The following is a 16,209-nucleotide window of genomic DNA, read 5'->3' as shown; positions in this document are numbered from 1 at the left end:
AGAACTTGTAAAGACAACAGCTGTATTTTTACATCATAGGACCCTAAAAATATTTTAAAAATAAAATATAACGTTATAATGTGAAAAACCATCCTAAGATTTAAATTAGTACATATTGCTTAGACTTTTTTGATGTGAGTACTATTATACTCTTTGACTTATGTGGAGTGGTTAAATTCTCTTTGGCGCGTATTTTAAATGTAAATTTGAAGCGGGCAGCAGCAGTTCGTTGGACATTTTTTGTTATAAATAAATGCTAATGCAAAGTATGAGGGGTGCCGATACATTGATCCCGGCGAGATTCTTAACACTTCTTGCCCATTTTTGTGTGCTGTTGACATTATTATGGGAGAGCAATCAGACTCTGCGGCATTGTTTACCAGGTCGGGCGCACGACAATCTATTCCCGATATATCACAGCCGGTATGTGATTAATATTTATTTTATATAAAGATATCGAATGATTAGCATGAGATTAAGTAATTTATTGCTTTATAATGAGTTTTTCAATTGAGCGTGTAGTAGCTAGTAAAATTGTGTCATATCATTTGTATTGATTTCATGTTTCCTTGGATACTTTTACTCACATTAATTATTATCGTTGTAAATCCAACTACCAAACTGTATAAAACATACTATTAGGAATATTTTATATAAAAGTAGAACCATTGTTTTATTTATTATATAATTTATTATTATTATATATTTATTTTGTGAATGAAAGTATATCTTTTGAGAAGCTAATTTTGTATCACTTACGTCAGATACACTTAGAATATATTCAGCTGTCTCAAAAAGTAATGTCAAGCTGATGTCCAGAGGTAGATCATTCCCACGACTTTATTGTATTAGATATGACAACAATTGTATATGCAAGACATGTTGTTTCCTAATAAAGAAAATATAATCAAATTCATATCATAGAACATAGGGTGACCAAGGTAGCTGTATGTATCTTTAACATCTGGATGTTACTATTTGACGCTATTTCTTGAGATTTCTATGATGATTTCAAAGAAAAAAAAAACAAACATTTCCCTTTATGAAATTTTTTTTTAACAAGGAATCTTTATATTAGTAAGTAACTGTGTGATGAATTAATAAACTACGGAACATATTGGATTCGCCATAGTCTATGTTCTTTTAGGTCACAGATCTCATAAGATAATTTATCCAATAAGCTGAGGTTAATTACATTCTATGTTATATAGAAGTATATTAAAATTACCATTAAGAATTCATATGTCATCATTTTAAATAAGAGCAATCTGCATGGTGGAGTTGGAGACAATAAATTAGGTTCAAATCTGTTAACTCTTGTTTACAGTGTGTGCAAGCAATGATCATTTTTGTATATAATTTTATTTAAAAATTATTATAATTGCAATTTAGGGCTGCTTACAGAAAAACAAATATTTAATTCTAACTATAAAATAAATATACTGATGATTTTATTATTTTTTAATGTCAATATTAATAATTTTAATATTAAACAATTTCATATTTAATATTAGAAGAAGGTTCATTGAACTGTTGATGATAATGTCAATATTTCTACAGTTCCAGAGGTAAATAACCTTATCAAAACAAATCATTAAAGTCTGTGCTGTTATAAATTTTATTATGTACATATTTCAACCAAATTTGCAAAGCCAAGACCTGTTTCATGCCATTGGCACTGTATTGACTATATTGTATTGGCATATGTGGCACCAATATATTGAGCAAGAAGATCAAATTGATCTCTGAAAAGCTTGGGGTGCTTACTAACATGAGGCAATACTTCACTTCAAGCCAATGACTGCAAAATTATAATATAATGTTCTAACCTCACCATTCACCACCAACAACTTCCAATTGACCTCATTCAATGAAGAATTGTTCAAATCATTGACAATCAAGTGATCAACCCTTTGGCTTGATTCTTTAGTATTGCATAGATATAGTGGCTTGTGAACCTTCTACCACAAACATTACAGAAGTGTCAAAAGTTGTTGAGGAAAATACTTGGAGTTGTTCCAAAAGTGAAATTTCATGCACATCATGTTGATGTCTGGCATTTCTGAAGACATTTTATTCTCACATAGCCACTTGTAGATTTATCTGCCAGCTGCTGTATTTCTGAACCAGTACCTTACAGGCAGGCAAAGTGTTTCTTGAACTCTGGTATTATGGATGTCAATGAGTTGTGGATTTTTACTTTCTGTCAGGTGAGCCAGTACAACTATATATATACAGTTAAATGACCAAAACCATTTTATTATATATTGATAGCTTATACACTGATTAGACCATTTTGATGGAAATTTTAGAGAGGTAATTTAAAATCCCAGAGGATAATGTTGTTCCATCCAGGCTCTGCTACAGAATGATCCTGGCATCGTGCATCATGCAATGCTAAGCCCATTTATAGCCAAATAATCATAACTGCAATAACAGCTATATATCCCCAGCCACAAGGAATCATTAACCAATGCTCATGCAACCCTGGAATGGCATTCTCTCTCACTCTGAATATACAAACAAGATAAGCACCTCCACCACACTTCGAAAATACAGTAAGGAGTTTTTTGACTCTTGGTAGAGTTGGAATGCAATTATTCAGTCATAATGGGTGGTCTAAATGTTGAATGGCAAAAAGTTGGAGTACCTAATCCATCATTAACATCCATATTACCAGAGTTCTGACGACCTGTATAGCCAAGTGGTTAGCGATCCTACCTACTAAGCTAAATGTCCTGGGTTTGAATCCCGGTAGGTGCAAGCATTTACATGATGAATATAGATGTTTGTTTCCGATTCGTGGATGTTTATATGTATGTATGTATATTTAAGTAAGTATATTGTATTAAATATATTGTTGTCTTGCAACCCATAACACAGGCTATATACCTATGCCTAATTTGGGGCAAGATAATTTGTGTAAAAAGTGTGTCAATTATATTATTATTATTAATCCCCCCCAAAAAACTGTTAACCCAAAAAATATGATCAAACATACTAAGAGCAAAAATATTACAGTTATAATATTACTGATAATTTATTTATTAAGTTGCCATCCCTCTTCAGTTAGTATCCATTAAACTGGTTATGTGCGGTTTATGTGGCAACAAACGGCGTCGGTTTACAAAACACGAGATATTATGGTTAAGTGGCTGCAAACAATCGTAGTGCGGTTTCGTATTCTCGTGGCGGTCGGCCGATATCCGTCACGCGAGTCCTAACTCACGTGAAAGTCTTGGCACAATAACGAAAATTACACATTTGTTATAATTTACATATTATATATATAACGCGTCGGTCTTAGTTTTTTATAACAATAATTAACAATTTTACTAACAGCAAAGAAATTGTTATTAAATAATTGCTATTAAACTTCGTCATATCTAATCGATTCTTCGTGTATTCGATCGGTTGTTGCATAAAGTAGTGCTGTGAATTTTATTTTACTTGAAATTGGCCCTATTTTGGCCAATTCTATGGGGTCAACTGCCTCAAGCCAAGTATGTATTTAATCACGTGTTTAAGTCATTAAAATACAATTAATACAATAAGCGGTGTTAACATGACGCGTCTATGTAGGTATGCGTATATTTATTATTCAAATCAAATCAAATCAACTTTATTTGCAACATAAAGTAATAATAAGATGGTGTTGGCTTATAATTAACAGCTGCTCTTATCCTAACCCATAAGACATGCAAACTTATAGTGGAATACATAGTCAGTTCACGTTTTAATTTCTGTAACAATTATAATATACTGTACTATACTAAAAAAAGAGATACATCCCAAGCAAACTTAGATTAACATCCATCATACAATAGTTATTATTTCATAGGCTTATTCATTTTAATTTATAATATAAGGTCATTAGCTACACAATGATGTTGAGTTCAGTCGAAGTAAATTTTTATTATTTAGTATTTTATCGTCAAGAAAATCTTTTGATGAGTAGTATGTTTTTTTATTAAGTAAGATTTGAGTGACTTCTTAAAGGAGAATATATTTTTGCGCTTAATATTGTCAGGTAACTTATTGTAAATTGTTGGTCCCATGCAAAAGATGCTGCTTTGTTGTCGTTTCGTTTCGAAATTCGGGTTTCATATTTATTGATATTATTCTTTACCATAACTGCTACTTCATAAATATATATTGATGGCATGCTAAGAATATTTAATTTAATAAAGTGAGGTTTACATGATTCGGTTTCTTTTAGTGAGCAGAGTATTTATGCTTGAACGTAGGCTTCAAAGCGTTGGTCACGCAATTAGGTGGAACAGTTGGCTCTTCATCAAGATGCCACTGATTCGATTCTTGCCCGCCAGGTACCAATGTGTTTCGGTTTTCAAATTCATTAATTGTACGTTTATTTGATCCTTTATAAAGATGGCAACACTTTTGTGATAACTGTGTTACAAAAGAGTATGGGCCGCGGTGATTCCATACCATCAGATGACCTGTAAAGTATGTTCGTTAGTCTTCCTCTTCCATAAATTTTGTGGAACACTTCTTTGCACAGGATGGCGGCTAGATTATGGGTACTACAACGGCGCCTATTTCTGGCGTGAAGCAGTAATGTATAAATATTATTGTTTCCGGTCTGAAGGGCGCCGTAGCTAGTGAAAATACTGGGCAAATGAGACTTAACATCCTATGTCTCAAGGTGACGAGCGCAATTATTGTAGTGCCGCTCAGAATTTTTGGGTTTTTCAAGAATCCTGAGCGGCACTGCACTGTAATGGGCATGGCGTATCAATTACCATCAAAAAAATCTAACCTACAGTGACTCAATTGCATGCACCAATAATGCATAAACCAATTTATTACTGTGTCTTAAGTGAGACATAATTGTCTACTAGTGGAACAAAGGAATTGTACTGTTATTTAAATAATTGTTACCAAATGGTTGTGCATATTTATATTAGATATAATTATTGTGGTTTCTTGTTATTGTAAATAAAGATCAAGGTGAGTGATCGACTGACTTTGCATTGTGTCCTAGTCTTATAATTATTACCTCATAGATAAACGTAAATTAAATAAATACACGCCTTGAAACCTCCTCGGCAAAGCAGAAGGCCGATATATTAACTATACCAATAGTAGGTTTAGTTTGCCAGAGCAATCTTCCGCGAAATAGGAGCGAAAACGGGAACCGGAACATGAAATAATCTTCAATTCCAAACTTGCCTATTTTTTGAAAACCATTTATCTACGCAGACGATGACGCGGGCATCAGCTTGTTATATAATATATATAGTTCATACAGACATATACATAACTTAGTATGAAGAAAACTGTTTACCTGTTGTTTGTTTACCTCATTTCATTCAAAGCTTAAATAAAGTCTTCATGATTTCGGCATGCTTTGTACTTACAGACATATAAAAGGTAAACCTTTGTCTATTTGTCTATCCTAGTCTAAAAGGTGTCAACTCGGATCCTATTATGTACAGACCATATAATATACATTGCATGCGAATTATTTCACATTACCTGTCCAGCCAATGGAAATTTCATTCATGCAAACAAATTTTATTAGAATTTGATCACTTGTTCAGTGCACACTTCTGCCCTTTTAGACATTGTATGAATGCAATGTGGAATAAAATTAGAAATTTTTGCTTGAATTTTACGCTTCATTAAGTAATTTTAGGCATTCCGCTCCGTTTATATTGCACTCTACTGATTTTTGTCATAGATATCTGTGATCCAAGGGCGTAGCTAGGATTTTGTTAAAAAAGGGGGGGTAGTCGTAGACAAACTAAGAATACACGTCACGTACGTGTATCTACGTAATATTACTGTATAGTTTGTGAGAATTCCTGCATTTTCATTGTTCTGTGGGGCGGGCCGCGGGGTGTACAGGTTTAACAAGTTGTAGAAAGTCGCATAGATGCTCGATGGGATTGAGATCGGGACTTCGTGCTACCCTATCTATACGGCGGATCTCGACTTGTCTTAAGTTGTAGGTACTTTTTCATATTCTTTGACATAAATGTCTACGGCGCCTGCTCGGTGTCCTGTTCGGTTCCTGTAACACCTAACGCTGGTTGTACATGAGGAATTAGTAGTTGTGCATTTAGAAAGCAATTTTATACGAAAACTAACTCTGTACGATCTTCAGTAGTCATGTCGGCCCAAAACTTGACAGAGCCTCCACCGTGCGGCGTAATTTCTTCAAAATATACCTCTGCATAACGTTCTCCTGCTCTTTTGAGCACTTAACGACGGCGGTCCTCATCAAATAAAGAGATGACCATGCTCCATCAGAAAATTAAAACTTGCTCCTTTCTATCTGTCCACGCCGCACAATTTTGGAATAATCTTAAAGTTGCCATACGGTGCAAGCGGAGTAATTTAGGACCAATAACTGTGCATATATCGACTTGTAGAAGTCTTCTCCTGACAGTCCATACGCTAACATTCACTCCACGTTAAATACGCACCTACAATAGTTTATCTTTAAAAAAAATCTGTTAAATGACTCGGCTATTGAACTAATGGTTCTAATCCGGTTAATTCAATAAAAACTTTATAATGAACGCAAATAAACAAAAACCGTGAAATCAAAAATGTACTTAAACATGAACCGGTTAGAATGTTTTTTCAGTTTCCAAGCCTTCTCAAAATATATTTATGTCTCAATTCCACTACCTACTTTACGAAATCGTCAAACTCTACATTAATACATGCGTCTAACTTAACGTTATACATTTGTTGATGCAAATTAGTGACGATAACATAAATACGTAATGATGATGTCATATAAGTTGTACATAAAGGTGTTATAACTGTGCCGGTGGCGTCCAAGTATAGACGCCCGCGCGCGTGTCTTGTAACAAACCTGTGAAAATGTCCAAGGAGGCTGTCAAGGTTTGTTGTTGCGACTTTGTTTTTAAATTATCCGAAGCAGTTTGCAAAAAATACCACATAAAACATTTCACTAATAGCCATAGAGCCCCCGTGGCAAAAAAAAAATTATAATCGTACCCTATATTTTATTCAATCTATGGAGAAGCCTTCCGTAATATTTACTGAATCAATGTTAAGTTTAGTAATTAATTTGGACAACATACATAATAGTAACTAGTTTTATTCACATGATAACTTTTACACTTTTTATATAAGTTAGGTTATTGCACGTGGGAGAGTTGGGTCATGCCCTATAACGGGTCTGGAATACTTCCTTGTACCATTGTGGTATGTTAAGTTGTTGTTGAATAAGTTGACGAGTTTTTAAATGACATAATTTCTCGTTTAGCAGAATTTGCAACATCAAGCTTCAATGCTTCGAAACCTATGTTGACTAATTATAATTTATGTAATAACTTTAGTACGATAGAGTCTTTACGGAAGATGTACTAGAAAACTAAAAATTCTTTTTTTTTCTTCTATCTAATATTCTGTTAGTATTTTTATTGGGGACAATGAAATGGAAATTTATATTATGTACATATTTATGGGGGAAATTCAGGGGACAACGTGTCCGTTTTTATAATAAAATCCCTGAAGAAATTTGCAAACTACAATTAAAAATGTTTAAAATATTTGTTGAACGTAAACTTTTAAAAAAAGCTCATTATACAATTAAAGTTTATATAACAGATATAAAAGTGCATGGGATTAAAGCAATGTAAATAATTTTAAGGTCTACATACTATTTTAATTTATAAGCAGTAGGACTGTATTATTCTATTATTTGTATATTTTCTTGTCTTCAAAAAGTGATGCAGTTATCCTATTTTGATATATGAACTACTAGCTGACCCGGAAAACGTTGTTTTGCCATATAAAGTATAATTCACGCGATAGTTTTATAAGTAATAAAATATTGCCTATGTATATATTAAAAAAATAGGTTTTCGATGTTACCCTGTGTTACAAAATAGCAATTTTATTACGGATCCCTAATTTTGAAAAAAAAACATAGCCTATAGCCTTCCTCGATAAATAGACTACCCAACACTGAAAGAATCATTCAAATCGGACCAGTAGTACCAGAGATTAGCGCGTTCAAATAAACAAACAGACAAACAAACAAACAAACAAACAAACAAACACTGCAGCTTTATAATATTAAGTATAGATTTGAATTGAGCTTCGTAATAGTTTATATTTCATCAGGCGTTAAATATCTTTACAATAGGATTGGTTTTGGTATTATATATATCTCATTTGACATTTGGCCTTTAAATTGTCGAGGATCCAGTACCATGTGGCCGGCGTGATCACTTGGCTTTGCGTAGAGACGTCAATTTATTCTGTCTTCTACCGCATTTAGAAAGAGAGGAGGCTTCAGAAAAGCTCTTTGACTTGATTCCTGCCACCGATTTCCACGCACGAACATTCGGCCACGTGCAATAAAATTTCAATGAGCTTCCAGGCATGGTGTTTCCAAAACTATACGCCATGGGTGTCTTCAAAAAAGCACATACACTTTCCTAAGAGGGCTTCACAATATTTTTATCGGTGTGTAGGTGTATAGAGTTTTTGGTTTTTACAACAAATGAAAAGCATCATATGGTGTTTTGTGATTTTTCAGTGATTTGGATGAAGATACCCAATCAAATTTATAGGGTTCTATTGATAATAATAGCATAGAGCTGATCTGGTGATGAATCCGGAAGGTAGGTGTCGGAACTATTTACTGAAACCATGTATTTGGTCTTCTTAAAGCATGAGACTCATATTCGTAACAAATTAATGGAATATAAATTATTTAAGATGTATTTCGAAGTTTGTGCTAATTACTACCTAAGACCAACAATATTGAAACCAATATATTTTAAATTAGCATTTGGTACATTGTATTCAATTTTGTCATTATTGTTCGACTTGGCACCAACTTAAATTTTTATTTTAAATGTAGGTACATAATATGTTTCTCAATTTTAGTTGCTTTGTTTTAAAATGTTTGTTTGAAGTTCTTTCTCGTACAAAATTCAGATATCAACGTATAGGTAAATACATAAATACAAAAACGAGCACGTATCACGCGTTTGAATAAATCATTAATCTTGCCGACCTTCAAGGTGAATATTGTTATGAGAAAATCGCCAAATGAGGAACACTAAGAAACAATAATTTTACGAGTTCGAAATAGGTTTATTTTGAATATTATTATTGGTGTACAAGATATCTATTTTAGTAATTTATTGTAAGACTATTTCATTAAAATCGTTAGTGTTAATTAATTTAACAAATTGTTGTAAAAATCTAATATATTATGATCTATGTCACTATGTATATGGGTTTCAATGAATAATAAAGCATCGAGCAGTTTAAAAGGAGAAAGGTGTATATGTGACAAATAAGTTTATATTCAAATAATTAATGCAAGACTTGTTTTGCCATATAAATTATTTTTAGAGTTAGACCGTTTCTTGGACATTGCAACATTCCTTTATTTTTCTAAAATAAACGTAGCCTAAGTTACTCCTTATTACATCAGCTACCTGCCAATAAAAGTCCCGTCAAAATCGGTACAGCCATTTCAGAGATTAGCCGGACCAAACAGACAGACAGACAGACAGGCAAAAATTGTAAAAATGTTATTTTGGTGTATGTTCCGTATATATTCATATACACGTCGTAAAAACGGTTATTTCAATATTACAAACAGACACTCCAATTTTATTTATATGTATTGATGTATAAATATTCCGATCAGATGCGATTGCTAATTATGACAGTAATCACGACCATCATGTTCACGAAGCATCCTTAGACAAACAATGGATTCAAGCTCTTAAGGTTGATGCATCGAATATAAGTTATAAGAATATATTGGTAAAATTTAGTATTATTTATTACTTTTTATGAAATATTTCATATTTGAAACGCTTTTCGAATTTGAATTTTACCAACTAATTTGTTATTGAAGTATATTGTTCATTATAAAAAGTGCGTAGAAACCACATGAAAGACCGATAAAGCTCTTTCAATTCCTTTCAGAACATTAGCAGTGCGAAAATAAAGATACGTAAACCAAAATTCTTGGATTTTTTATACGTCCAGGTACCTAGACTATGACAGCTGTGAAAACGCCGAAAAAAAAAATAGAATTTAGAACTAACCTCTATTTTGAGCAATTCACTAACACAAAGTGTGATACAAATCGCGAGTGTAAGACGTAGCTTGCCATGCATATAAACTAATATTCCTGGCCTGTTTTTATCGGTTGTCTAACAGCAAGAGACTATCTACACGTATAAATAAGCTATATCTAAGTAAAAAATTTTGTATCTAAAAATATATCATTACTTGTTAAATATTTTTGAATAGCTAACCTACCTCTTTATAAACTAAAGACTAAACTAAATTCTTATAACAATGAAGACTCATTAATTATCATATTGTGTGATGTGAACGGACGTAGTTGTATACGTAAAGTAATATGTATTATTATAAACTTTGTCGATTATTATATAATTTGTACAATTTTATGGTATTTACTGCGGAATATTACAGTCTTGTTAAATATCCATTACTAGTTATTTATGCAACTGTTGTGTAATAAGGGGTATTAAAACACAAATGTGGATTTATCTCACGAGGCGAAGCCGAGTGTGATAATAGTATCACATGAGTGTTTTAATACCTAATTATCAACAGTTGCATACAAGACTTTATCTACACCCAAAATATGAATCCTCTAAAAGATTCTGAAACAGTTAGCTTACTGCTAACATTAAAACAGCCAGTCCTTGTAGTAACCTAATATTATCCATTACTGATTATATACAAATAAACTAAGTATTAATGAAATAATTATTTATTTTAGTAGTAATTTACATTTTGTGTAGTGCAATAATTAAAACTCACTTGAATATTATGTTCTTTTGGAAATTAATCGCTCATTTTTTGTAAACAAAACAATAAAAATATCGAAGAAAAATGGCGGGGATTCGAAAAGCCTACTTTTTTTTTACGACGCGCGACGTTCTGGTGGTGTGGAACGCGCGTAAACCAAAATGTTCTTTTTTTGAAATTCATACAGATGCCACGCATCGAGCAATAAGAATGTGGCTGTCTGTTAAAACTCTTTGAGCATGAAGGGAATGAAAAAAAAATAGGAGTGTTGTTATGAAATTCAGTAAAACATTACAACACTCGTTTGGATGATGTAATGGTTATTAGAACATTGGGTGTTTTAATGTTCGCAATAAGCTAACTGTTTCAGAATCTTTAATAGAGGATTTAAAGCATGGGTGTAGATAAAATATAATAATACATAATTCCTTATTTGTATCAACGTGGTAAATATAACCTAGGTTTTACAAGTTAAGTATGTTATGTGTTATTTGTGTTGGCAGTTTGGTTGTACATGCAAAATAATAATTATCAAGCATTTCAGTAAATTATATTCTACATTATTAATACCATAATTTCTTAATAAATAAGTCTAAAATTTCAAGAGAGTATTATACATTACATCTTACGTCTAGATATAGTGTGACTGTGCTAGCCTCTATTTTCAGCAAACGCACGCACTCTATACAAAGTCACTGACGTATCGTGAGTGTAGAAGCAGCTGTCATGCACTCAAAAGTAATAAACGAGGCTTGTTGTCATGCGTTGCCTAACAGCAAGAGGCTCTATCAGACGTATAAATTATGTATGCATGCTTTTTGAGAGCCCTCACGGGTTTCCTCTTAGGCCATTGTAAGCTGAATTGGCACTTAGCCAGAATGGGCCTCAGTGAATCAAACCTACGGAGATTCTGCTGTGAACTCAATTACAAATATAACATCCATTTCGAAATCCAAGATGGCGTATGTGATTTTTCTATAAAATCAATATGGTTATCATTTTTGAGGTTTTCGGGAGTGTTAATTACAAATATGATGTCCATTTCCAGATCCAAGCTTAAAAATCCTTAAAAAATATAATACGGAATATAACTGGATATGTGTCAAGTTATACATAAACGTGATTATTATTATTAGATTAAAATATTATCTAAAGGCTGGCCTAGAATGCTTATTATAAACAGTGCGTTTCTGTCTGTTTGGCCTAATTTAACCAAACTGTATTGATACTTGTGACCTGCAAAGAATAATACTCTATTGTTTAGTCATTCGACCTTTTACAGCTGGTTCAATAACCTGAATTGTATCACCACGTGAGAATATGCTAATAATTGTAGTTTTATCATTAATATCAAATATACCAACAACACAAATATTGTGACAAGTTAGTGAAACAATTGCATGGTCATCTTTTTCTGGCCAGGAAGTCCGTAGTGCTGCCTGTCTGTAGTACTACGGATTCTTGGAGGATTAGAAGCAGTTCTAGATCATATATTATTTGTAAATCGCTGATTTTGTATTTGCTATTCAGAAAGCTATTCTGTTGTGATAGATAAATAAGATATCGGCATTTTTGTTCAAGCAGAACGCGGCCGTCCTGATGCTTTATGGGTTTCGACAGAGGATGTGTTGGTATATCTTCCAATAGTACAAAACCTGGCTTTTGAAATGGCTAGAAAATAACAGACGGCTCCATATTGGCAAGGCAATCACTGCAATTCTGTTTTGTCTGTGACGAGAAATGATCACTAAATATCTGTATTTCACTATGTAAAAAAACTATGTATGTATATATTTTAATTTCCAAATGCATATAGTGTAGAATACGCTTATCTGTCATATTCCTACAAATTTATATCTAAAATTACCAATCCTGCACGTCACTACTTTGTAATGGGTAGGCCGTATCATTTATCATCAGTATCATGACGGTCTTGTTATTTTTTCCAATAACAACACTATAGATGGATTGAAAAAGAGATTTAAAAATATAATGTGGACCGTCTATTGTAATGCCAAAAGCAGGAAATGGATTGAAACATCAAGCTCGGCTTCAACTCGAGAGAATTGCGATAGAATTTGCCGTTTTTTGATCTCTAAAAAGTATGGTGGAATTATTTTGTAGCATTAGTAATAATTGTTGTACCTTCAATTAGGGGCGTGCATATTATGTAGGCAATCAGGCAGTGCCTACCTCGTTATGAACCTAAATATAGCACTAGTGTCAAAGTAAATTTAGTTTAATTTTGGTTCCGTTATTTTATAACCAAACTTCTATTGAACACCCACTCTTAAAATTATTCCTTACGCTCGATACAAAATACCTACGGTAAGCAATATTTGCTTATTCCAAAGCTCAACTACTTGTTAGATCGACAGTGCCTACCTTGCTAGAAAACCAATGCACGCCCCTGCCTTCAATCTTAAAGCACTTCCACCTTAAAGGCCGGCATCGTATCGGATGTCCTTGAGCTTTTGGTTTTTCACTTTCCATCACTTGGGCCTGTTGCATGTTTTATCTCTTATATCAAAGTTACATTGCATTGTACTTGTACGGGTGTTTTTCTGTTGAGTGATTACAGACATAGACACTAGTTGCTGTTTGCGACGAAACGCAACAAAAACTGGTACTATGTCTGCATCTAGGGTAATAATTAGTAGCTTTTATTATGTTGTACAGACCTCATGACAAAATTCATGCAAATAATTAAATCTATTCAGTAGTTTTTGCGTTTTGCATATATACAAGCAAACAGACAACCAGCCAAAACTTCTATGAACTACTTTTTTGGCTTTGGTATTGTTGCAACAAGCAGCTTTTTTAAACTATTAAGATTCTTTTTTACTATGTTTTTCTACAATTTTATTGTAGGTATGTCTATATTTTCGATCTTGTCTCATGGTGGCAGGCGCAGTACCGTATGTTAGGGTCGTATTGTTTTACGGTACGTGGTAGGTTATTTTGCGTTAGGTAGACCATTTGACTCACTGGACCATATTCATATAAAAATGTATAATCAAAAGAAACACATAAAAGGGTGTAAGCATGGTGATTCAATATTATTTATTATTACTTAAACAACTTTTATATCTGTAATCAGCAGTTATTGACGAATATCGCTGGTATTCTATTGATAATTGCGCTATCAACATCAGCCGGAAGACGTCCACTGATAGACAAAGATCTCCATGACGATCGGTCCTGCGCTGCTATCATCCATCATACTGCGGCGATTTGATCGGGGGTCCATCTTGTGGGGGTCCTACCAATACTACGTCTTCCGGTACATTGTCCCCATTCGAGGACTATACTGCGCTATATCAAAAGGTATTTTCAGATTGGTAGCTGGTTTGGCTTCGTCGCTGGTCCTAATTGTGATCGAGTTCATGACATTCCTCCTCGGACTAACTATGTTCTCATCAACTGTCTCATTGACTTGTATCCTTTATCAACAATTACTCTAAGCACTGTTTTAATGGCACTCGCTTTTGCTTATATATTTGTTATAGGACTCATGATAGTGACCGACTTGATGAAATCTTAATTTAAAATGCATCTTAGACATTTTGTTGCAAAATGAGATTAATGCTACAGCTAAAGATTCAATCGAGTCTTTAAGACTGTTGCCATAATATTATAATAACCCATTAGAGCTTTCATATTTACAAAACAGCACTATTCCATATTGGTTTAAATATATACATCTCTGCAGTCTCCAATAAAATTCTGACAGCAATGCAACAATATGTGCGCAGCAACGTGCATAAAAGTAAGAATCCTTAATTATATTGTGGAGGTACAGATTATACATTCTTTGGTAGGGGCTACAGATGCAAATATAATTTAAATTCCCGTAGTTATATGGGTTAATGATCAGGTACCCTCAAGAATTGAATTTTATAATGTACCTCTTATATCACAGCGGTGGCCACAGAGGATGTAAATACTACCTAATAAGAGACGGGAATGTCTATCGGCCGTTCCCAATATACTATCTACAGATAGAGAAAAATTACTACCTCCTACTACAGTTACCTGTCAATAATCTGAAGCTGTCCCAATATAACCGATAAGTCATCCTTATCGCCTTATATTGGGACGCGTGAGTTGCAATTTCCATAGAAACTTCTATCGCTGCTAAGCTATACGTCGTCCCATTGACAGACAGCGTGTACGGATAAGGTGAGTTACCGTCGATAAGTTTATTGGGACAGAAAAGTCAACGATAGTTACGATTTTTATCTCGAGTAAGAGATAGACTGAATATTGGGAACGGCCGTAAACGGCAGTAAATTGAAATTTAGTTTAGTATGTAACGTGCATTCATTTGATATAAGTTTGAAATAGTATTTAGAATTGGGCGACGAAGTATAATCCGGCTTAGTTTGAAAGCGAACAGTTGCTTATAACGTAGAGGATTTCGGCTTTGTCCGTTTTTTACAAGATTATAGCCGTCATCTGTCAATCTATCAATGACTGCACGTTTCATATAATCGAGTGAATCGCTTTTTTCTTAGAGTGTTTCGCTACGCTGGCGTTGGCTTTAAAAATAGAAGCCTTACAAATGCATAAAAAAATCAGTTGTTTCATACAATTTGTTCGATATTAACTTTTGTAATCAACTTTAACTTTTGTCATAATTTACGAATTGGCCCCATCGTGAAAGTTGTTCATATTCCTGGGTATGATGACGATGCAATGTTATCATTTTAATTTAGTGTAAGTGTTACATAAGAAGTACGGGACTCAATTTATTAGTATGGCCTACTGATGCGATAATTTATATTTTAAAATCAAGATTCCCACCTATTTTTACTTCGAGCTCGAAAATCTGTGATTACTTATAATCTGGTGACTGTGATCAAATTGACAGGATCCTATCCTATAAATTATTTGTTGACTTTCCAACAGTTTCTACCAGTGGAAGGCTCCTTTGCACAGGATGCGGGCTAGAATATGGGTACCACAATGGCGCTTATTTCTGCCGTGAAGCAGTTATGTGTAAGCATAACTGTTTTTCCGGTCTGTAGAGTGCCTTAGCTAGTGAAATTACTGGGCAAATGAGACTTAACATCTTGTGCCTAATGGTGACAAGCGCAGTTGTAGTACCGCTCTGAATTTGTAGGTCTTTCAAGCTTGAAAATCCTGAGCGGCTCTGCATTTTAATGGGCAGGACGTATTAATTACCATCAGCTGAAAGTCCTGCTCGTCTCTTTTCACTGAAAAAATTGCGAGAAACCCTTGATTTAATAATAAAATTGATCCCTGAATGGCTTTATCGTTAACACCATTATCATTGCAATTAATGTTAATCCATGGACTTAGCTGTGATTTAGTTAATACGATGTGTAAATTTATTTAAGTAGATATTACTTTATGACAGCAAATATT

The 16,209-nt window shown here is 33.6% G+C and overlaps 1 protein-coding gene across 3 annotated transcripts in view; it reads left to right on the top strand.

Annotated features, from left to right (window-relative positions):
* Nucleotides 1-208: 208 nt before the first annotated feature.
* LOC126974936 (solute carrier family 2, facilitated glucose transporter member 1-like) overlaps nt 209-16,209 on the top strand; it is a 39,512-nt gene continuing 23,511 nt past the window's right edge. Inside the window, exon 1 of one of the 3 annotated variants that reach the window (XM_050822685.1) lies at nt 209-423. In XM_050822685.1, coding sequence (XP_050678642.1) covers nt 346-423 — 78 coding nt within the window. In that variant the 5' untranslated portion in view covers nt 209-345. Of the gene's footprint in view, nt 424-3,398; nt 3,504-6,804; nt 6,880-16,209 lie in introns of those variants that run through there. The other 2 variants (XM_050822686.1, XM_050822687.1) reach the window with 2 other exon arrangements.

The sequence above is a fragment of the Leptidea sinapis genome, chromosome 34 (assembly GCF_905404315.1).
Source record: "Leptidea sinapis chromosome 34, ilLepSina1.1, whole genome shotgun sequence".
Lineage (NCBI taxonomy): Eukaryota > Metazoa > Arthropoda > Insecta > Lepidoptera > Pieridae > Leptidea > Leptidea sinapis.
Note: the sequence above shows the minus strand (reverse complement) of the source record. Positions and strands in the feature narration are given on the sequence as shown.